The sequence below is a fragment of the Rhinatrema bivittatum genome, chromosome 5, assembly GCF_901001135.1.
Source record: "Rhinatrema bivittatum chromosome 5, aRhiBiv1.1, whole genome shotgun sequence".
Lineage (NCBI taxonomy): Eukaryota > Metazoa > Chordata > Amphibia > Gymnophiona > Rhinatrematidae > Rhinatrema > Rhinatrema bivittatum.
The window spans coordinates 101413113-101437299 of NC_042619.1; the positions used below are offsets into that span (position 1 = coordinate 101413113).

Genomic DNA, 24187 nt, shown 5'->3' on the forward strand with positions numbered 1-24187 from the left:
CAACTGTGAACCTGGGAAACTAGATTTAGTGAGCAAAGATAGTAATTAATCCAAGTGTACATGCTATGCGTTAGGGAGTAAAAAGTGTAATCCCTAACCCCTAAAAGTAGATGTCTGCACACATCTATCAAATGCAGTGTGTTAACAAGATATGCAATGGGAATAGGTACAGAATGAGCATATCTAGGGGAAAATGTTTTATCTATTGATGGATCTGGACATATGCTCCAGTTCCCTCCAAAGCATAATGATCGATACCCAAATGTGACTAATTTATCAGTAAATACCTTGTAAAATTCCATTTGATCCACATTGGGTCTGTAAACATTGACCAAATTAACAGTATAATCAAGTTTATTAACTATTAATGACTGATTTTTTTTTTTTTATCAATGAGAATGCATACCCCACTGCTTTTTATGTTCTAGATTAGTGAGGTGGGTTTCTTGTGGAACAAGTATCTGTGCATGGTTTCTTCGTGCATGCTGCAAAATGTGCTGCCTTTCGATTGGGGAGGATATTCTACACACGTTGAGAGAGAATTCAGTGCCACACTCATATAAGAACATAAGAAATTGCCATGCTGGGTCAGACCAAAGGTCTATCAACCCCAGCATCCTGTTTCCAACAGAGGCCAGACCAGGCCACAAGAACCTGGCAAGTACCCAAACACCAAGAAGATCCCATGCTACTGATGCAATTAATAGTGGCTATTCCCTAATTAAACTTGATTAATAGCAGTTAATGTACTTCATTTAAACTTAACTTCTAATTTAGGGACTAAATAACCATTTTGTACTGACAAATAGGTGGCGCAGCAGCCATCAAAATCAGGGCACTTTGAACCAAATTGCAGAGCTGTGCTTTCATTTGCAAACAGAGATCTGAACAATAAAACCATCTTTGTGTGACCATCTTATAAGTATCAGTGTGCCTTTTTCTCCCACCTTGTGGATTCAGCAGTAACAATTGAAAAACAAACATACAAACCTCCCCTACCCAACACCCACCTAAACTCCATCAAGTGGGAAATCCTTTGGGACTTGAGATGGGGGTTTATCCCACCTACCTACAACTCTCCTACGCACCTCAACAACCTCCCAACCCTATCCCCCTCTAACCAATATTCTAACCATCCTCTAATCCTCCCATTCGCATCAACACTTCCCTTCTGCCAAACTCCCTAAATCTGTTCTGATGTGATATTAGCAGAGAAGATAAAAAGGTTAATAACATCAGTAACACAATTTACAAGGAGCAGATGACCTCAGAATAGCAGATATCTTTTCGATCCCCAGTGACTGCCAAATACAAAATATAAGCATTATGAAATTTACAATCCGTATAAAAACAAAATATTCTGCTCTCAGCTCTCAATACAATAAAGGAATGCCAAAAAGTCTCAAAGACAAAATCTGCATCCAATAACTGTCCATCTATGAAATGCATAGCCTTTGCTGCTGAACTGTTACACTTGAACTTTCTGTATATTGCTCAAGATCAAAAGAGGTTGGTTGGTGCAGAGATAGTAAAAAAATAAAATAAAAATTGAGGGTGTTAGGAGTTTCCTCAGCAGTGCATTATTGCAAGTTGAGGCTGGGAGTTTAGCTGAGCCTATAAACAAGTACAAGCAGACATTAAGGTCAACAATGGGGACACTGTTTCTGTTTAGGTTGGATGTGGTATATAAGAAGAAAACAGTAACACAAAACCCCAGGAAACAGCACTTTCCTAGCGTGTAGCAGATGGACTCAGGACCAATGGGTATAGTGTACTCCTGATAGTAGTTGGAGACAGATCAGATTTCAATCTGATGTCAACCCTAGTACATATACCCCTGCAGGAAGTGCAGCTCTCCAGTATTTTCCGTCTCCATAGCAGTTAGGGACTCTATGCATGCTCGCACAGCGTTAGAGTAATTTTACCAAAGAAAACCAAACTAAGAAGAAATCTTACCTCTACAGACGAGCCCCGCTCTCCTGCGGTGACACCCTTTGGGTCCCTCCCCCAGTTGAGAATTCCCGAGGTGATTTCTGCGATCCCTCGGAGGTAAGCGTCGGTCAGTCAACTGACCCTCGGCGGGGACCTAGCCCCCGACTTCAGGTGAGGCTGAGAGGCAGCGGGTGCAACTTCGAGCGTGGCGGTGAAGGTATTTTCCCTCCCCCCCCCCCCCCCCCCCCCCCTGCAGCCGGAGACCGCCCAGAATGAAACCAGGAAGCGCCGAGACAAGGTAAGGTAGAAATCTATTTAAAAGTCTCCGGTCTTCGAAGCTCGAGGAGTCGCACAGGTCGCCAGCCGGGACCAGTGCCACCGGGTTGATCTGCCCTAGCAGGGCTAGACCCCGGTCAGATCTGAGGGTCCTACCACGTGGAGACCCTCAGAGGTGGTTGCCGCCATATTGTCCGCATGGTCGCCGTCACCATTTTGATCTGTTCGCCGCCGTGCGCACAAATACCTTGTGCGCACAAATACCTTGTGCGCACAAATACCTTGTGCGCACAAATACCTTGTGCGCACAAATACCTTGTGCGCACAAGTGACGTGTATAGCCACACGCTTACTGTGCCGAGCGCATAGCTTCGATTTGTGCGCATAACAGCGCACACCGCACCGGAGCACACGACTGTATCTTATGCGCACAGGACCTTTGCCCAGAATGCCACATTAGAGCTGCACAGCATGAGGAGGCCACAGCCCTGTGTATACATTGCGAAGAGGCCCTAGGGGATCCAACTCATGGCCCTCCCCAGCCGGTACCGGGTTCCAGCCTCTCAAGCAGTATACCGGACCTAGCATTCCACAGCGGGACCCACCTCAAACGGGGCTCCCCAGGGACACGGCGCCCCTTAGTCTAGACCCAGCATCTATCTCCTGGGTGGAATTCTTTAAAGGTCTGCATACCTTCGTCCACATGCAACCGGGGCCTCCTATAATACGGCTACGAGCTCCACCAGAGGACCTCAACATCCCGGGACCCTCTATGCCCAGGGAAGTGATTCCACCGCCCAGAAACTCCACCTTCGGGGACACTGACAACTCTGAGGATTCAGAACCCCTGGAGGAAGGGGAACTCCCTCCGGAGACAGAGCCCCACCGAACCATGAGACACTTGTTCACCAAGGACGAGCTTCCAGACCTGGTCACACACAGCTTAAAAGAGCTTGCTATCCCGGGCACAATTGCCTCGGGGGAACCTAAGACGAACCCACTACTAGAGGGATTCCATCAGACCTCCCGCCATTCCCCACTATTACAAGCCGACCAGCAACTAATTGACCTGGAATGGGAGGCCCCAGAAACTACGTTCAAAGGGGGCTGGGCTCTGGCAGCCATGTACCCTCTGGACCCAGCCGCCAAAGATCTCCTGGCATGTCCGAAAGTGGATGCCATGGTCTGCGCAGTCTCGAAGTGCACTACTATCCCGGTGGAGGGAGGAGCAGCACTCAAGGATGTTCAAGACAGACGTCTGGAATCTATCCTCAAACAGTCCTTTGACGTCTCCGCTATGTCTTTACATATCGTGGCCTGCTGTGCTGTGGTGACATGCTCCTGCTTAGCACAGACCAGGAACAACACTCCTGGGAAGGCCCTGGAACCAGCAGTATCATTCCTCGCGGACGCTGCTTCTGATCTGGTACGCACTGCGGCTAGAGGAGTGTCATCTGCCGTGGCAGCCAGAAGACAAAGCTGGCTCTGAAACTGGTCGGCCGACGCATCCTCCAAAACGAGACTCACAAGGATGCCCTTCAAGGGAACTCTCCTGTTCGGAAGCGAACTAGAGAAACTAGCCAACAAATTGGGCGAGTCCCCACTGCCGCGGCTACCGGAGGACAGGAATAAGAGAAACCAGCGATCCTTCCCCCGAACCTCCAGGGGGCAGAGGATCACAGCGCTTCAACCCATATAGAAGCACATATCAAGCGGGCCGCCCCGCAGGCTGGAGCCAGTCCTTTCGGAACAAGCACAACAAAAGGGGAGCCAGCTCGAGCTCAGGCCCCAGCCGCACCCCACAATGAAAATCAGCCGACTCATCCAAAGGAAGAAGCCGTAGGGGGCAGACTTGCCCTATTCTACCAAAGATGGGTCGAGATAACTTCGGACAAGTGGGTCCTATCCATCATTCGAGAGGGATATTACCTGGATTTCCACCACCTCCCTCCAGACAAGTTTGTGGAATCTCCCTGCCACGACCCTTCCAAGAGGATGCCAGTGGAAGCTACACTATCCAGATTCCTAGCCTTAGAGGCTATAACACTGGTGCCTCCACAACAAATAAATACTGGACAGTATTCCATCTATTTTATCGTCCCCAACAAAGAAGGAACGTTCAGACCCATCCTGGACCTCAAGGCGGTCAACCATCACCTGAAGATTCCTCGCTGCCGCATGGAAACCCTATGCTCAGTAATAAGGGCGATACAACCGGGAGAGTTCCTTACATCCTTGGATCTGTCGGAAGCCTACCTACACATTCCGATCCATCAAGAGCATCAGCGCTTTCTACGCTTCTCGATCCTGGACTGTCAGTACCAGTTCCGGGCACTACATTTCGGGTTAGCCACTGAACCCCGGACGTTCACCAAGATCATAGTGGTGGAGGCAGCAACACTGAGGAAGGAAGGAATCCGCGTGCACCCTTATCTAGACGATTGGCTGATCAGGGCGAAATCCCCAGAGTAAAGCCACCAGGCAACCAACAGAGTCAAAACTGTACTGGAGAGCCTCGGGTGGGTGGTAACACAAATCAGAGCTGCCTGCAGCCCTCCCAATCTCTAGAATACTTGGGAGTCCGGTTCGACACCAAACAAGACAAGGTCATCCTGACACCGGCAAGGAGATCAAAACTGATGACCCTGTTGAGTGAACTTCGCCCCACAGCATGGGATTACCTCCAAGTCCTCTGCCTCATGGCATCCACACTGGAAGTAGTGCCATGGGCATGAGCTCACATGAGACCCCTGCAACGCTCACTACTAACACGATGGAATCCACTGTCCCAGAACTACACCGTACGTCTTCAGCTCCCGGACAGAGTTCGGGCCCAACTACGATGGTGGCTACAAGAAGGCAATCTCAGCCAGGGAACGAGATTATCCTCCCCAACCTGGATCATACTCACTACAGATGCCAGCCTATGAGGATGGGGAGCACACTGCCTGGAGCTAACCGCCCAAGGGCAATGGAATGAAGAGTCAAGATGGAACATCAATCGCCTAGAAGCCTGGGCAGTCAGACTAGCCTGCCTGCGGTTCGGTTACAGACTCCTACATTACTCTGACCGCTTTGTCTCAGACAACGCCACAACAGTAGCCTACATCAACCATCAGGGAGGAACCAGAAGCCAACAGGTGTCTCTGGAAATAGACCTCCTAATGTCATGGGCGGAAGTGAATCTTCAGATCTCGGCCGTCCACATTGCCAGGAAAGACAACGTCACTGCGCACTACCTCAGCAGAGAAAGTCTAGATCCAGGAGAATGGAGGCTTTCGACCACAGCATTCCAATTGATAGTAAACTGTTGGGGATCACCAACCATGGACCTCCTGGCAAACTGGTCAAACGCCCAGGTACCCAGTTTCTTCAGTCACAAGCGGGAACCCCAGTCCCAGGGAATCGATACCCTGGTACAGACCTGGCCACAGGAGACTCTTTTATACGCCTTCCCGCCGTGGCCCCTATTGGGCGCAATCATCCCCAAGATAGAACACCACAGGGGACCAGTATTTCTAGTGGCCCCGGACTGGCCAAGAAGACCGTGGTACGCAGACATGCGAAGACTGCTGACAGGGAGCCCCCTCCCGCTACCTCCACACACAGACCTGCTCCAACAGGGATCGATCCTCCACGAGGATCCAGCTCTATTCTCTCTTACGGTCTGGCCATTGAGAGGACTCGCCTAAGGAAGAGCGGATACTCGGGGGGGAGTAATTGACATCCTACTCCGAGCATGCAAGTTCTCCACATCCCTAACATACAGAAGGATTTGGAGAGTATTCGAAGCCTGGTGCGAGGACCGCGACATCATACCACGCTCAGTCAAAATTCCTGTGATTTTGGAATTCCTGCAGAACGGCCTACGGAAGGGATTGTCTCTCAATTCCATCAAGGTACAGGTGGCCGCATTGTCATGCTACGGAACTAAGGGCGAGAGCGGCAGCATAGCCTCTAACCCAGATGTCTCCCGCTTTCTGAAAGGAGTCAAGCAGATCCACCCACCCCTAAAGTGGCCGGTGCCTCTTTGGAACCTCAACCTGGTCCTAGATTTCCTAGCAGGAACCTCTTTTAGACCTCTCCGCGGCCTGTCTCTCCGACTATTAACATTGAAGACAGCCTTCCTGCTGGCATTCTGTCGTATATCTGAGTTACAAGCACTGACCTGCCGAGAGCCATTCCTCAGACTTACCCCGGGAACTATCCAGTTACGCACAGTTCCGTCGTTCCTCCCCAAAGTGGTGTCTCACTTCCATCTCAACCAAACCATCTCGCTACCATCGCCAGATGAGCGTAAGAATTCGGAAGAGGCTCGAAGTCTACGCCATCTCAACGTCAGCAGACTCCTAGTCCGGTACCTGGGAAGGTTGGAATCCGTACGAAAGATGGACCATCTATTCGTCCTTCACAGTGGGAAGAAGCAAGGGGAAGCGGCCTTGCGAGCAGCCTTCAATATTCATCTCCTCCTCAGGTCAGTCAGTTTCTGTCAGTGGCCTGTATCATGTCTGCGGAACAAGCCTTTTTGCAATCTGCCTCATTTTTAGCTTCCTTACCAGCCCACAGTGATGGAAGGAAAGGTTTCCCTTTGTCCTTTACAGGGAACATCTTTTCGGTTAGAGGCAGGATGAGTAAGAAAAACATGCAAAATTAGTGAATTACAGCGGGATCCAGGTCAGTGTGCATCTGCCATCATATGAGAATAACGAAACCAGGATTTTTTTTTTTTGATTGGATGTGTCTCTGAAGTGAAGATTTGCAATTTGTCACTTGATGGTGCTCTTGCATGACAAATTGTATTTCACTACCTTTACATTAAGAGGCTACATACATAAAAATAGCAAAGCACCTGTACCATTGACCTTATTACCTGAGTGGAAGAATATTTAGAAAACAGCCAGCCAACATTTTTTTATGATCCAGAGCAAACATTAATTTGCCTTATCTTTTTTTAAATATATTTTTGAGCACATATATTGATCTTTTTTTTCTCTCTGATTACTTTTACATTTTTCCCTCTTAATGTCTTTTTTTTTTTTTTTTTAAACTTTCTTGCTTTTGTTGTTTTTGGCTTGGGAGGGAGGTTGGACTTGGTTTTTTCTTTTGCTTGATATGTATTTTTTTTCTCTTTCTCTTCTACAATTGAAGGGTGCAGCTGAATGCCACAGTCGTTCCTCCCGGGCCCTTTGTGCTAGGTACCCGATGCTAATTTTTAGGTGCTTGGGAATTTTTCGCCCCTGAAAATTTTACCATGTGAAATGTATCAAAGAGGATAACATTTTTCCTTTTTTTCATTTGCATTAAATCAGTGAAATGAGTATAGGTCAAGATTATAAACAGAAATACAAGAAGGTGGATTTGAGGATGTAATATTATGGGTGTTTATAATATTTGTGACAAATGCTTGTCAAAAAATTCATGACATCCATATTAGTAATTTGTGTTCTGATAATGAAGAATGCATAGTATGGATAACTGCAGTATGCAGAAAACATCTGGTAATACATATTTAATATCGTCACTAAACTGATGAGGTAAAATGTTTTATATATTGTTGCTTTTTTTTTTTCCAGATGGTTGTAAAAACCTTTATGGATATGGACCAAGACTCTGAAGAAGAAAAGGAGCTGTATCTAAACCTTGCTTTGCATCTTGCTTCAGACTTTTTCCTTAAACATCCTGATAAAGATGTACGCTTGTTGGTAGCATGCTGCCTAGCTGACATTTTCAGAATATATGCGCCTGAAGCTCCATATACTTCACCTGATAAACTGAAGGTAAGTTTCTTTTTGCTATTTAATAACATGCTTTTGAATGGTACCTTCTTGGGTATGTAGGTCTTATTAGTATTCAAGCAGTACACAAATTATTATAATGTTAGAATAAGAGTAGCTGTCATTATGTGTGTGTGTTTGACCTGTCAGCTTTCTCCTCCTTGTTTTGAGTTTCCATCTCAATCAGAATTTGCTGTAAGTGAGTTATTTGCTGTCATGAGTTTGCTCATATGTAGTTATTTCTCCTTCCATTCAACCCAGCCATTGAAGTGACTACCTTTTGACTGAGATATATGCACCACTTTGCCCTCCAGAAGCCAGCATGGGTATGCACACACAAATCGACCATTAGACGTTACTGTTGTATGGTGGTTTGGACCTTTAGCAGAGTGGATTGAGTTAAATCAAGCCAATTTAAATCAGTGCTATAAACTGGTACATGGAAAACCTTCATTTAAATCATTGATATAGCTATTTTCATTTTCAACTGATTTTCAACAATACGTATTCATTAGGTATAACCATTGAAGTGCTATTTACAGCAAAACAAAGCCTATGCTTTTTATTTTTTTGCCTAGAACAGGGGTATCCAACTCTGGTCTTTGAGGGCTGTAAACCAGTCAGGTTGTCAGGATATCCTTAATGAATCTGCATGAAATTTGCATAAAACTGAAGCATTGTGCACCCAGATTTCTCAAGAATATTCATTAGAGATATTCTTAAAACCTGAAAGATATGCAGCCCCTTGAGGACTGGAGTTGGACATCCTTGGCCCAAAGATATTTGTGACTTGTTACTTTTTCAAGGATATTTTCAGATAAATTGTAGGTACATTAAAATATTATGAATTTAATTTTTTTACTAGATAACTTGCAGAGCCATTTTTCAAATCGCGTTAGGGCATTAGGAAAGGTACACAAAGATGAGATTTGTACAATGTACTCTCGCCCTAGCTTGATGCACTCTGTCTAGCTGCTATCATGCTAGGGTTAGAGTAAATTGAGGAAAGCTACACAAAGATGAGATTTGTAAAGCAGCTAGATAGAGTGCATCAAGTTGGGGCGAGAGTACATTGTACAAATCTCGTCTTTGTGTACCTTTCCTCATTGAAAATAACACGAAATCTTCACTGATGTATACTGTGTTGTTCATACTTCTGACTGTGCAGGTAAAACCCTAGACCGCAACCAAAACCTCACCTCGAGTTACTAGTTGACCTTCTTACAGTGGTATGAATAGTTGACTAATATAAGAGCCTTATAGAATGTGTCTGGCTGTCGCTTTTTTTTTTTCCTCGCAGATAAGCAGGTTGAATTAGCTATGATATCTGATAAATGTCCTCTAGATGGTGGAGCTCCTCAAAGCACACAGAGCGCTGCTCTGTGTGCCTGCCTCTGTATATCATCATCTGTATATCACCTCCAAATCCTCCTCCTCTATGCAACCCCAGGCCTACTCCAGCACAACCTATCTCCTCCTAATCGAAACCATAACCACCAATATTAACATGGAGATACCCGCTGTCCTACTTGGAGACTTCAATCTCCTCATTGACACAGCCCCTCTATCTACCACCTGCGAACTCCTCCTCACCACCATGTCTGCAATCAGATTCAACCAAATAATCAGCACCCCCACCCAAAAATCCGGCCATACCCTGGACCTAATCTTCATCAACTACAAAATCTCCAGCCTCTACTTGCCCACAGCTACTGCAATACCATGGTCCGATCACAGACTTATACAAACCAAGCTACAACTACAACACCCTCTTACAAAGCCAAACAATCCCAACAACTTCATAGACTTCATCAAACCATGCTCCAGCGATGACCTTGCTGAACTTCTTTTTTTTTTTTTTTGAATGTAAAGTTTATTAAACATTATTAACATCAACAGAACCATAGCAACTGTGTATACAGACATTACTATGTAAAAAACAAATACATATACAATATGTCTCTCATGTACATGAAAGTTACCAATAACATCATATCAAATACCACTTAAGTTCAATCCACTGCACATGGAGGTGAAAAGCTAAGACAACAGGGAGAAAGGCAGGTACCAAGCGTGTATAGCGCCACCAAGGTCCACACGTGTTAGAAACATGAGAATGTATGGAGCTAGAACAAATAAACAATGGTCATATGATACCGCAACTGAGTTGGAATGTCTTATGTGGCCAAGATTGGTGGAAGAGTAGATCTTAAAATCAACGAAGATACCAGCTGAACAAGACCAAATAGCAGTGAGCTTCAGGCAATGTCGGGCTAGCCAGCGTGTGTGAGCATGTCACTTCTCCATTTAAGGTATGGCTGCCATATCCGCTGAAACGGCAATTGCTGTTTCCGCTTTTGAGCCGTTATCTTGGACATGGAGCACATTACATCAAGTTTCTGATAAAGAACCTCCTTATCCGGAACCCGTACCTGTTTCCAAGAAGCTGCCAAGGTACAGCGGGCTGCTATACAAAATTGATTAACCAACTTACACTCAGCCGGGGTACCATCAACGGGTGCATTGAGTAATCCCTGTGTGGGAGTTAAAGTAACCTCTTTGTGTAGAGTGTGGAGAATTACAGCCATAACATCCTTCCACAGTCTCTGTACATGTATACACTCCCACCACAGATGGAGAAATGTTCCCTCCATTCCACACCCTTTCCAACACTGAGCATCCAATCTGAGGCCCGCTTTATGTAGCCTAGAGGGAGTGAGATGCCATCTAAAGAGCACTTTATATCCATTTTCAGTAAGAGAGGACGCAATAGAACTACGCTTAGTATTGGAGAATATCTGGTCCCACTCCTCATCAGCCAGCGTCCGACCCAACTCAGCCTCCCACTTATGGGTGTAGACCGGTTTCCCCGGTAAGGATCCCTGCAACAACAAATATACCTTAGACAATCCCCCTTGCATGCGGTCCGCCAGGTCACACCAGCCCTCAAATTGGGATTTACCCTTCTGAAGTTCCACCAGAACTCGTTCGTGGATCAGGAAGTGTCGAATTTGATAATAATAATAGAGATGTGAGGAGGGTATAGAGTATGTCTCCTGAATTTGTGAAAAGGACAGCACAGTATCAGGAGTACATATTTGACCCACAGTGGTAATCCCCTGCCGCTGCCAATGTTGAGCATAAGTCGAATCCCATCCCGGAGAGAAACGAGTATGGTGACATATGTGAGTGTGAAAGAAATATCGCCGGTTTCCTATTAGCAGATGCTTCCATTTGTCCCAGCATTGAAGAGTCGTATGTAGAGTAGGGGTAATAAGTCCCCCTATTCTTAATGTCGACCTAGGTTGCCAGAGAAGAGCTTGGAGGGGTGTAGAGCCCAATATAGTTTGTTCGATGTCCACCCATCTAGGTTGCTCAATGTTTTTATACCAAGAAAGTATACAACTAATTTGGGCGGCAGCATGGTACCATTGTAAATTCGGAACCCCCATCCCACCTCTCAATTTGTGTCGATATAAGGTCGCTCGCGCTACTCGAGGAGGCCTCCTCTTCCAGAGGAAAGCGAAAAAACGCCTCTGCCATTTTTTCAGTAATGCGGTCGGTATTGGGATTGGTAACGATTGAAACAGGTAATTGAATTTAGGTAAAACTGACATCTTTAAAATTGCTATGCGTCCCGTCCAAGTAACAGGGAGATTATCCCATATATCTAAATCTCGGAACACTTTGGCCACTAGTGGGATATAATTCAATCTAAATAGATCAGTCAATTTAGGCCCTATAATAATGCCCAAGTATTTTATCTTTGCGCCTGCCCATTTAAAGGGAAATTGCTGATTCAATAGAGAGACCTGGTCTGGGGGTAAAGAAATATTCAGGACCTCAGATTTCTCAAGGTTCAAGCGAAAGCCAGACACGGAACTGAACTCCATAAGGTGTGTGACCACTCCCGGAAGGGACAGTGCTGGACTGGATAATGTAAATAAAATGTCGTCCGCAAAAAGCGACAGCTTATAGTCCGACCCACCCACACGGACCCCCATGATTGTACTCGTTTCCCGAATTTTAGTGGTAAAAGGTTCCAAAAACAACGCAAATAATAATGGGGATAAGGGACAGCCCTGTCTAGTTCCCCGCTCAATTGGAAAAGGAGCAGAATATACTCCATTGACTTTCACCCTAGCCCGTGGCCGGTCATATAATTTAAGAAGCCAATTAAGAAATTTGGGACCAAAATTCATTTTTTCCAATGTTTTAAACAAAAATTGCCAATGGACCATGTCAAATGCTTTTTCAGCATCGACCGCCATCAAGATCGCTGGAGTTGTGGTCCGCGTCACTTGCCAAATAAGGTCCATAATTTTCCTTACATTGTCTGCTGCTTTTCTCCCTGGAATAAATCCGGCCTGATCCGGGTGCACCAATTTGTTCATAATGGAATTAAGACGATTAGCTAGAATTTTCGCGAGTATTTTCAGGTCTATGTTTATCAAGGAGATTGGGCGGTACGACCCACACTCTGTAGGGTCCCTTCCGGGTTTGGCCAGTATGGTTATGCCTGCTACGTTTGCTTCAGAAGGTAAAACTGCCTCCCCCTGCAAGTCATTAAAAGCTGCCTCTAAAAAAGGGGTAATCTGAGTAACAAACTTTTTGTAAAACGAACCCGTATACCCATCCAACCCTGGAGCTTTATGCGGTTTAAGATCTTTAATAGCATGCATTATTTCCATGGGAGTAACAAGTCTCTCAAAGCGCAGCCTTTCAGTCTCGGAAAGTTTTGGGAGATCAATGGCAGCAAGATAAGTATCAATACTAGCCTCAGTAATGTGGTGATCCGCCGAGTATAGGGAACCATAAAACTGTTGAAACCTATGTTGAATAGCCTCAGCAGAATCCAACATAGAACCATCGGACGCTTTAATCCGTGTAATTTGGCTTTGTGCCACTTGGCGCTTCAATTTTCGAGCTAGGAGACGTCCCGCCTTATTGCCCCATTCAAAATGTTCCTGCCGTGCAAGTTGTAGTTGGTGTGCTATATCCCCGGCTCTTAGTAAGCCTAAAGCGTTGCGAGCGCGTTGAAGTGCAAGCGTATACCTTAGAGGATAAAGTAGCTTTATGTTGTTTCTCTAGGCATGAGATGTCAGACAGTAGTGCCTCAATTTGTGTGTTTTTTACCCGCTTCTGATAAGCCTGTGAAATTAGTCTACCTCTCAATACCACTTTTAAACAATCCCACAATACTGGCGAGGAATGGGTTTGTGTGGTATTAAATTCCTGATAATCTGCAATAGCTTCCTGTAACTTTTGGCAAAAGGACTCATCATCTAGTAGGGTGTCATTCAGGCGCCAAAAGCGGAGACCAGCCTTCCTAGTGCTGAGATTCACAATTAAACCTATAGGGGCATGATCTGACCAAGTGATTGAGCCTATAATTGGGCTTATAGTCTGTAAACTTAATGTCTTATCCACTAAGAAATAATCTATACAGGAATAGGTGTTATGTGGATGTGAATAGAAAGTGTAATCCCTTACGTTAACATTTCGGTGCCTCCAAATGTCCAGCAGGTCCCTATCCCGAACAAACTTTCGGAGAGACTTGCGATCAGTCGATGTTCCCCCTCCCCCGCCCGCTGAGTTGTCTATATGGGGTTGTAAGGTTAGATTGAAGTCGCCCCCGATGATCAAATTCTCAGGGGCTATGCGATCCAACACATCCCCTAGCTGAGCTAGGAAAGTATGCTGATTTGTGTTGGGAGCATAAACATTAAGGAAAGTATAAAGAGTTGCCTCCATTAACAATTGTATGACCACATAACGCCCCAAAGGGTCAGCTATCACGTTAGTTACAGTGCCCTGAATGTCTTTATGAAGTAATATACTCACTCCCGTATATTTCGCTAACTTAGAGGCCGCTGCGTGAAATTGTTGTGGGTAATGGGCCCAAGCTAGTAAACGCTCATATCGTTTCCTAAGGTGCGTCTCCTGAAGAAACAAGATATCAGCCCCAATACGCTGTACATCGTTGCGGAAAATCCGCCTCTTTTGGGGACTATTTAACCCTTTAACATTTAAAGACCATAAGGTGAGTTTCGCCATAAGGATAGTGAGAAAAGATTACTCGCTCAGCTAGCGCTCCCGTACAGCCTTCAGACTGGAAGTCCCTGTGCACCTTGAAACCGTCTCCCTCCCCCCAACTGGCTGAAGATAATAAAACAACAGTAGGATTATGCTGTGGATATGAAAACAAGGTAACAGTAAGTCCTAAGAGTTCTGTAAACACAAGTAACTGAAATTGTGCTGTTCCCTTCCCCTCCAGATTCCCAGTGCGCTCCACAGACCCGTGCTAAATGCACCCCTGTGTAGGCAATAGAGGACGTAATCTCCCGCAGAGCCCCCCCCTACCCACCCCCGAGCCCCAGTTGTTACTAATCATACCTGCATAGAAAAACATAACCAACAGTTAAACTAACAATAAACCTGACCAAACAAGTGCTTTAAACTTAGTCCCGATATGTGTGGCAGTCCTGTGCCCCGATCCAGGAAACTGTGAAATATTGATTGCCCTTCAGCTGAAGGATACCTTTCATCCTTTCCCCTTGTCCTGGGCAGAGGCAGGATCTCCTGAGTGCCTCCGCAGTCTTTTGCCTCCATTTCTCACCCGTTGCCATCTAGGAGTGTCCATCATAGAGGGAGATGTCTTCTTCGCTGAGATGGTATGCTGCACTGGATGACCCGCTGCTTTCAATAGTGCTACTGCTCCATCCATAGTCTCAGTTTTTGTCGTGGCGCCGTCTATGGTAATCGCTATGCCAAAAGGGAATAACCAGCGATAGCGGATACCTGCTTTGCGCATCACTGCTGTGGCCTCCTTGAACTCCATCCTTTTTTTGAGAGTCATTGGTGATAAATCAGCATATATTTGGATGTTGTTATTCTCCCATGCCCACGAGGGGCGTTGTCTGGCAATTTGATAGATGCCATCTTTGGTTGCATATTTAGTGAAGCAAACTATAATGTCTCTAGATTTACCAGGTATTTTGGGGCCCAAAGAGCGATGAGCCCGGTCCAGTTCAATAGTGGCCGCAGGAGTTTCATCAGACCCGGCGCCATTTTGGAGTTGTAAGAAGGAGCAGAATCTTTGAATAGTAGCCCCACAGTCAGCATATTTCTCATCTTCTGGAATGCCTCGGAAACGTAAATTATGGCGTCTCCCACGGTTGTCCAGGTCCTCTAATTTTGCATTTAAAGCTGTATAATCAACATGTGTTTGGTCTGAGGCTGTTTGCAGCGTTTTGAGCCGGATAGCATGCTCCTCCAGCCGCACATCACATGCATCCGTTCGCCTCCCGATCTCTGCCACCTCCTCCCGAATTTCATCCATAGCATTGAGCAAGTCCCGTTTGTGTTCTTTAATTTCGCGGCGCAAATCCCCAAACCAGCTTCTGAATTCCTCTCGGGTTGGGAGATCGGAGGGCGCGTCTCCGAGTGCACCCTGCTCCTGCTCTCCATCAAAATGGCGCTTACTCAAGTCTGGGGCTTCAAGATGTCCACAAGGCCCGCCGGTGCCGTCAGCGTCGGCATTATAAGCAAATTGTTTCAAATCGGGCCCCTTTTTTTTCTGTGCCATCTTCGGTGCAGGAGACCACGATCGCTGCTTTATTAAATCGGGTTCGTCAGGTCTAAAGCTGCAAAAGTGCAGTTAGTAGGCTCGGGAGGGGCAGGAGCTCAAAATCATGCGGCCATCTTGCTCCGCGGTGAGACCGCCCCCCCCTACCTTGCTGAACTTCTACCCGAAGCCTTAAAGTCTCTTAAGAACGATGCCAACTCCGCCACCGAATCATGGATCTCCATCAACTCCAAGATAGCCAAAGCTAAGTGCCCCACCTTAAGAAAAGAAATCAAAACAGTGACCAAATACAAGACACCCCCCCCCCCCCCCCCCCCCGGTACACCCCCATATTAAAAAAAACCCAAAAAGAACACAGAGACAAGCAGAGAAGAAATGGAGAAGAACGCCAACTCCAGAACTGAAAGACAAATATAGAACAATACTACACAGATACGCAAATGACCTTGACAAAGCAAAGCGAGATTTCTACACAAAAAAAATCCATGACTATCAATTTAACCCCAGGACCCTTTTCTCCTATGTTTCAGATCTGACCAACCCAAATCAGAACTCAACATCATACAACACCTCCACCATCAACTGCGAAAACCTAGCACACTTCTTCAAGGACAAAGTCGCCAACATCATTGCCAAGATCCCCCCCCAGTCAGCACGGAGCTACCAAACTCACCCTCCTTACACAACATCACATGGTGGCATTTTGAACCCGCCGCATTCCCCGAAATTGAAACCATCATTCAAAAGATGAACCCTGCCATCCACCCTCTGGACCCCAACCCCATCAAACTCCTAAAGCTTGTTTCCAATCTCATCGCCAGATCCATAGCCAACATAATCAACCTATCCCTCGAGCAAGGCATATTCCCCAACAAACTCAAAAACGCCGTAGTCCCAACCCATCCTTAAGAAACCCTACCTCGACAAATCTGACCCAGCTAACTACAGACCCATCTCCAACCTCTCCCCTTCATTGCCAAGATACTTGAAAAAAGTCAACAACCAACTCTCAGACTACCTAGAAGATCATAACATCCTACTACCAGCACAACATGGCTTCAGGAAACTATTAGCATAGAGGCACTCCTCCTCACCCTCACCGATACCGTCTTTCGAGGACTCGACTGTGGCCAATCCTACCTTTTGATACTCCTTGATATCTCCTCCACCTTCGACACCATCAACCACAAAACACTACTAAACAGACTCACAGAAATCGGACTATGAGACACTACCTAACTTCAACCAGATAAATTAGTAAATTGATTATTCCTTAGGTGCACCAATCAAATAACTTACCTAAATGAGTACTATTCAATGCAACTGCTGTGGAGCCTTTATATTTTATTTTATTTATTTATTTATTGTTTTTGTTATACCGAGTTTCATGACAGGCATCACATCAACCATATGGAAACTTAAGGCTTGCCCCTTTTGTTCAAAACTCTCTACCTTGGAAAAGGAGCTGGATGACTTTAAAGCTGAATTAGCTTCAATAAAGAGAGTCTCAGCCACGGTACATTATTCAGGAAATAATTTCCACTTACCACTGAATAACCAAAACTCAAGAAAAAAGAGATTTACTGTGGGCTCAGGTAGGATAAGACCTGTAACCCACAGACACCCATTATTGAAAGCTGTGCAACCCACAACTCTATCCCACCACTCACACAGGCCATTAAGGGACTTTAAAAGTATTTCAGTGGGCTCTGGTAGAATAAGACCTGTGTTCCGTAGACACACACTGTATCAAGTGCAACAAGTACAAAATGCCTTCTCTGTATTAAATTCTGAAGAAGTCCTTGAGAAAAAGATTGAAATGTTATCGGAAAAGAGAGAAAAAACCCAATGCATACAGAAATTCCAAATCAGAAACCAAAGGAAAAAGCTCACAGTGATGGATGACTCTGTCATCAGAGGCATTAATCTCTTTACTTGCACAAATGCAAAGAGAAAAGTGGATAACAAAACTCAACTAAATAGGTCACAAAAGGAGTCCAGGAACAGCAGTAACCTGAGCAAAGAAAGCTGGAAAGCTATGAGCACAAATGCTCGTAGTTTGGGTAATAAAATCCCAGAGCTGCAAGCCCTAATGGTGGAGGCGGACTTGGACGTTGTTGCTGTCACGGAAACATGGTTTACGGAATATCATGACTGGGATACGGCAATACTAGGCTATAACTTGTTAAGGAAGGACAGAGGATAGGAAAGGGGGAGGAGTGGCTATATATGTCAGAAACAATATCCAAGCATCTGAGCTGCAAGGAAGATGGGGCAAAGAAGAAGCACTATGGGCCGACTTAAAAAAAGATGGGGCATCCATTTTTATTGGAGTGGTCTACAGGCCTCCAAACCAAAAGGACGAGCTGGACAGAGATCTGATTGAAGACATCCACAGGATAGCAAAGAAAGGAGAAGTGATCGTTGGAGACTTTAATATGCCAGATGTAGACTGGAGAATCCCATCTGCAGAATCTAATAATAGTAGAGAAATAGTAGATGCCCTGCAAGTAGCTTTGTTCAAACAAATGGTAATGGAACCCACGAGAGAAGGAGCTATACTCGACTTAGTGCTCACTAATGGAGATAATGTCTCAGACGTCCAGGTGGGTGCCCACCTCAGCACCAGTGATCATCAAACGGTATGGTTTAATATCACAAAAAGGACATGGAAAAGAAGCACAAAAACCCAAGTTTTGATGTTCAAAAACACAGACTTTGATGAAATGGGGAAGTACCTGGAGGAAGAACTAAAAGGCTGGGAAAACGAGAGAGATGTGGATCAACAGTGGACCAATCTAAAAGGAGCAATCACCAAGGCAACTAATCTATATGTTAGGTTTCATTTTTCTTTTGCTTTTCTTTACTTTTCTATCTGGTTCTCAAAGGAGGTGGCTGACAAAATAAAGGCTAAAAGAACAGCGTTCAAGAAATATAAAAGATCCCAAAAGGAGGAACACAAAGAAGAATATCTGGTAGAACTGAGGGAGACGAAGAAATTAATCAAGATGACAAAAAGTTGAGCGGAAGAGGATTGCCAAAGAGGTAAAGAGTGGTAACAAAACATTTTCCAGATACATCAGTGAAAAGAGAAAAGTTCAAAGTGGTATAGTGAAATTGAAAGGTGGACAGGATCAATGTGTGGAGAGAGACGAAGAAATGGCAGAAATATTAAATGAATACTTCAGTTCTGTGTTCACTAAAGAGGACCCTGGAGAAGGACCGACACTAGTTAACAAGAAACTGGAGGGGAATGGAGTAGATGTAACTCCATTTACAGTAGAAAATGTATGGGAAGAGCTGGTGAAACTGAAAGTGGACAAAGCCATGGGGCCTGATGAACTTCATCCCAGAATACTGAGGGAGCTCAGAGATGTGCTGGCAGGTCCGCTGTGTGACCTATTCAATAGATCCCTAGAAACGGGAGTGGTGCCGAATGATTGGAGGAGTGCGGTGGTGGTCCCGCTTCACAAGAGTGGGAACAGAGAAGAGGCTGGTAACTACAGACCGGTTAGCCTCACTTCGGTGGTGGGAAAAGTAATGGAGTCACTGTTGAAAGAGAGAATAGTGAACTATCTACAGTCGGGAGAATTGCTGGACCAGAGGCAGCATGGATTCACCATTGGAAGATCCTGTCAGACAAATCTGACTTTTTTGACTGGGTAACCAAGGAATTGGATCGAGGAAGAGCACTCGATGTCATCTACTTGGATTTCAGCAAAGCTTTTGACACTGTCCCGCACAGGAGACTGGTGAATAAAATGAGAAGCTTAGGAGTGAGTGCCGAGGTGGTGGCCTGGATTGCAAACTGGTTGACGGACAGAAGACAATGTGTGATGGTAAATGGAACTCTCTCTGAAGAAAGAGCGGTTTTAAGCGGTGTACCGCAGGGATTGGTGTTGGGACCGGTCCTTTTCAATATCTTTGTGAGCGACATTGCGGAAGGGATAGAAGGTAAGGTATGTCTTTTTGCGGATGACACTAAGATCTGCAACAGAGTGGACACGCCGGAAGGAGTGGAGAGAATGAGACGGGATTTAAGGAAGATGGAAGAGTGGTCGAAAACATGGCAGCTAACATTCAATGCCAAGAAGTGCAAAGTCATGCATATGGGGAGTGGAAATCCGAATGAACTGTATTCGATGGGGGGAGAAAGGCTGATGTGCACGGAGCAGGAGAGAGACCTTGGGGTGATGGTGTCTAATGATCTGAAGTTGGCGAAACAATGTGACAAGGCGATAGCTAAAGCCAGAAGAATGCTGGGCTGCATAGAGAGAGGAATATCGAGTAAGAAAAGGGAAGTGATTATCCCCTTGTACAGGTCCTTGGTGAGACCTCACCTGGAGTATTGTGTTCAGTTCTGGAGACCGTATCTCCGAAGAGACAGACAAGATGGAGGCGGTCCAGAGAAGGGTGACCAAAAAGGTGGAAGGTCTTCATCAAATGACTTATGAGGAGAGATTGAAGAATCTAAATATGTACACCCTGGAGGAAAGGAGGAGCAGAGGTGATATGATACAGACTTTCAGATACTTGAAAGGTTTTAATGATCCAAAGACAACGACAAACCTTTTCCGTAGGAAAAAAATCAGCAGAACCAGGGGTCACGATTTGAAGCTCCAGGGAGGAAGATTCAGAACCAATGTCAGGAAGTATTTCTTCACGGAGAGGGTGGTGGATGCCTGGAATGCCCTTCCGGAGGAAGTGGTGAAGACCAGAACTGTGAAGGACTTCAAAGGGGCGTGGGATAAACACTGTGGATCCATAAAATCAAGAGGCCGTCAATAAAGAGTGGGTGGCTCACCAGAATGACGGCTACTGCCTGGAGATAATACCCTTATTCAATAAACATACACATGGTTACTGTGACTCCAACATCGCTCTAAGCTACAACAGCAAGAGGAAATGTGGAAAAAAGGATTCGCACTCACAAAGTGGGGAGTAGCTGGCTTGTTACGGCGGTTACTACCCCAAACCAAATAAGCCTGATACTTCACTTTCAATGCATATCCTGCTTCAACGGCAGGGGAGAAGAAAAATTGATACTTCACGCATATCCAGCATAGCTCTCTGCTTCAACGGCAGGGGAGAAGAAAAACTGATACTACACGCATATCCAGCATAGCTCCCTGCTTCAACGGCAGGGGAGAAGAAAAACAACCAATAAGGGCTGAATAACACAGTCTGGGTAAAACAAATAAGCATGGGTGTAGCTTGCTTATTGCGGCGGTTACTTCCCCTACTTCCCATAACTAATCAAGCTTGATATTTCACTTGGTTGCAGCTCCATCACTGCTCTCTACATTAATGGTGGGGGTGGAAGGGAAATAGAACCAAAGAGCTAAGAGAAACAGATAAGTATGAGAAAAAAAAATGTGAAGCTTGCTGGGCAGACTGGATGGGCCGTTTGGTCTTCTTCTGCCGTCATTTCTATGTTTCTATGTTTCTATACCATCAAATGGTTCAAATCATACCTCACAGACAAACTTCAAAATAAAAATAAACGCAACAGAATCCCCCCAAATACCTCTAACTCACAGCGCCCTGCAAGGCTCTTCTCTTTCATCCACCCTATTCAACCTATACCTCCTCCCCTCTGCATATTCCTCTCAGAATCAGACCTCATATACTATGTCTACGCAGATGACCTACAAATCTTACTCCCCTTAAAAAAAAAACCATAGAAAACACACTAAAAACCTGGGTCCAACTCAAGTCTAAAATAACAGAGCTACTCTCACAACTGTCCCTCTCCCTCAACCAAAACAAGACCGAAATCTTATACATAACAAACGACCACATCACTCCTCCCCATTGACCCCACACCCAACTGCACGGGGACCCAGCTCATGCATGCCGTAAAAAACCTTGGAATAACAATCGACAATGAACTAAACCTCAAACTCCACATCTCCTCAATGATCAAAGACAAATTCTTCAAACTACAAACCTTGGAAAAAACTCAAACCGCTCCTCCATGCCCAAGACTATCGAACAGTCCTCCAAACGATTCTCTTCTCCAAGCTCGACTACTGTAACTCTCTCCTCCTTGGCCTCCTTGCCTCCACCCTCAAACCTCTACAGGTACTACAGAACGCTGCTGCTAGATCCATCACAACAGAAAATGTGACCACATCACCCCCATCCTCAAAGAACTTCACTCATCAACTACAGAATTCAATACAAAACCCTTACCCTCATTCACAAAAAAATAATCAATAACAAGATGAACTGATTAACCACTGCTCTTCTCCCTCACACCTCACAAAGAAGCCTCCAAATCTGGGCTCCTCACCATCCCCCCCCCCCCCCCCAAAGCAGCTCACCCTTTCCTCAGTCAGAAAATACACCATATCAGTAGCCAGCCCCCCACACTATGGAACTCCCTCCCTCTCTAGCTCAGAATGGAACCCTTGACACAAACCTTCAAAAAAAACTCCTCAAAACATGGCTTTTCATAAAAGCCTTCCTGCCAGAGACCTAGCCCAACCTCCCCCCAACCCGGCATCTCCAAGAGAACATAAGAACATAAGAAAATGCCATACTGGGTCAGACCAAGGGTCCATCAAGCCCAGCATCCTGTTTCCAACAGTGGCCAATCCAGGCCATAAGAACCTGGCAAGTACCCAAAAACTAAGTCTATTCCATGTAACCATTGCTAATGGCAGTGGCTTTTCTCTAAGTGAACTTAATAGCAGGTAATGGACTTCTCCTCCAAGAACTTATCCAATCCTTTTTTAAACACAGCTATACTAACTGCACGAACCACATTCTCTGGCAACAAATTCCAGAGTTTAATTGTGCGTTGAGTAAAAAAGAACTTTCTCCGATTAGTTTTAAATGTGCCCCATGCTAACTTCATGGAGTGCCCCCTAGTCTTTCTACTATCCGAAAGAGTAACTAACCGATTCACATCTACCCGTTCTAGACCTCTCATGATTTTAAACACCTCTATCATATCCCCCCTCAGTCGTCTCTTCTCCAAGCTGAAAAGTCCTAACCTCTTTAGTCTTTCCTCATAGGGGAGTTGTTCCATTCCCCTTATCATTTTGGTAGCCCTTCTCTGTACCTTCTCCATCGCAATTATATCTTTTTTGAGATGTGGCGACCAGAATTGTACACAGTATTCAAGGTGCGGTCTCACCATGGAGCGATACAGAGGCATTATGACATTTTCCGTTTTATTCATCACACTCCTCGGCAACTGCCATCACCTGCCATCACACTCCTCGGCAACTGCCATCACCTGCAAGTGAAAGCAGTCCCCCAAACCCACAGCCCCCCCCTATCTCTCTCACCCCCCCCCTTCTTTCAAACTCAACATACATTGTCCCGGTCTCCCTCCCCTGCCTCCTCCCCCTCCCCTTCTCTCCTCCAAGCTGCCCTCGCTCCCCTGTCAGAAAAGCTCCTTGTAAACTCCTCTTAAGCTATGAATCTAACCCGCTCCTAACCTATGTTCCCATTTTTGCAAGCCCCCAATTTTCCTGAACCCATGTATATGTATTAAAACTAGTTCCTTGTTAACTGTTCTAAGTTATACTGTAAAATAAGCAGCCCATGTATTATATTAAGCACCAGAGGTATTATTAGTTCCTTGTTAACCATTCTAAGTCATACTGTAAAAATAAGCAGCCCATGTCTTATTTACTGTTCAGTTTTATGTGAACCGATGTGATATCTAGATCGAATGTCAGTAAACAAAAACAATTAAATAAAAAAAAAAAAAGGTGTCTCCCAGCCTTACCTCAGTCTTGTTCTTCTGCAGGCTGTTGCAATTTTTGGCTACAAACTTACTTTTTGTGACTGTTTGCTGGAAAATGACAGCAGAAGGATGTTGAGACTGCATGGATTCAAGTTCTGACCATGTGGAAAGGTGGTCTGCTACAGATGGCCATGGCCTCTGCTACGTTTGCCTGAGGCTCGACCTATGATATGTCCAGCTGTAGGGACTGTGGTCGCATGTCCCTGAGGGGGCACAGACAGAGGATAAAGAAGCTGAAAGAGTAATCCTGTGCTCTGGAACCATCCAAAGAATCCACTCACTCCTTTCCAGGTCCCAGTCGGAAATCGCTGAGACTGAGAGTGAAAAGGGCCTCATTGGACCCTTTAGGCGACCCAAGGGCCCCGCAGAAGCGCACCCATGTTGCCTCGACGCCGGAGGAGCCAGGGAAACCACAGTCTTCATGGTCCAGGCAAGTCTTGGGCAAAACGGGCCCGATGCACGTATTCGCACCATTCCGATGCCCAGTGCTGGACAGACGCGAATGGTGCAGGATCAAAGCATCGAGGAGCGTTGACCGAAGCACTGATGCGTTGATGAAGTCTATCCCCAAACCATCGGATGTCGGCGGGAGATGCGTCAAAACAAAAGAGACATGCGGATCATCGGGTCCCACATTTTACCAATGGATAAAGGCCGGTCGCTCACGACCCAGGGGCCCGACTATAGGCACAGCCTCCATCCCAGATATTGAGCTCGTGCTCTCAGATGTAGAGTAGAAGTCAGCTCATGATTCATCTGGCTCGTCTCATTCATCCAGGGCCTGCTCAAATTTGTCCTCAGCGTCAAGATGCAGGCGAGAGGGGTCATGCCTCCAGGAGCCCTTAAGAGAAAGAC

The 24187-nt window shown here is 45.6% G+C and overlaps 1 protein-coding gene across 7 annotated transcripts in view; it reads left to right on the top strand.

The window, feature by feature from the left end:
- The window catches only part of PDS5B (PDS5 cohesin associated factor B), a 644248-nt gene that overhangs the window by 70354 nt on the left and 549707 nt on the right, over positions 1 to 24187 (top strand). For all 7 annotated transcript variants that reach the window (XM_029602667.1, XM_029602671.1, XM_029602673.1 and 4 more), the window contains exon 3: positions 7782 to 7985. In XM_029602667.1, the coding sequence (XP_029458527.1) occupies positions 7782 to 7985 (204 nt within the window). The remainder of the gene's footprint in view (positions 1 to 7781; positions 7986 to 24187) is intronic.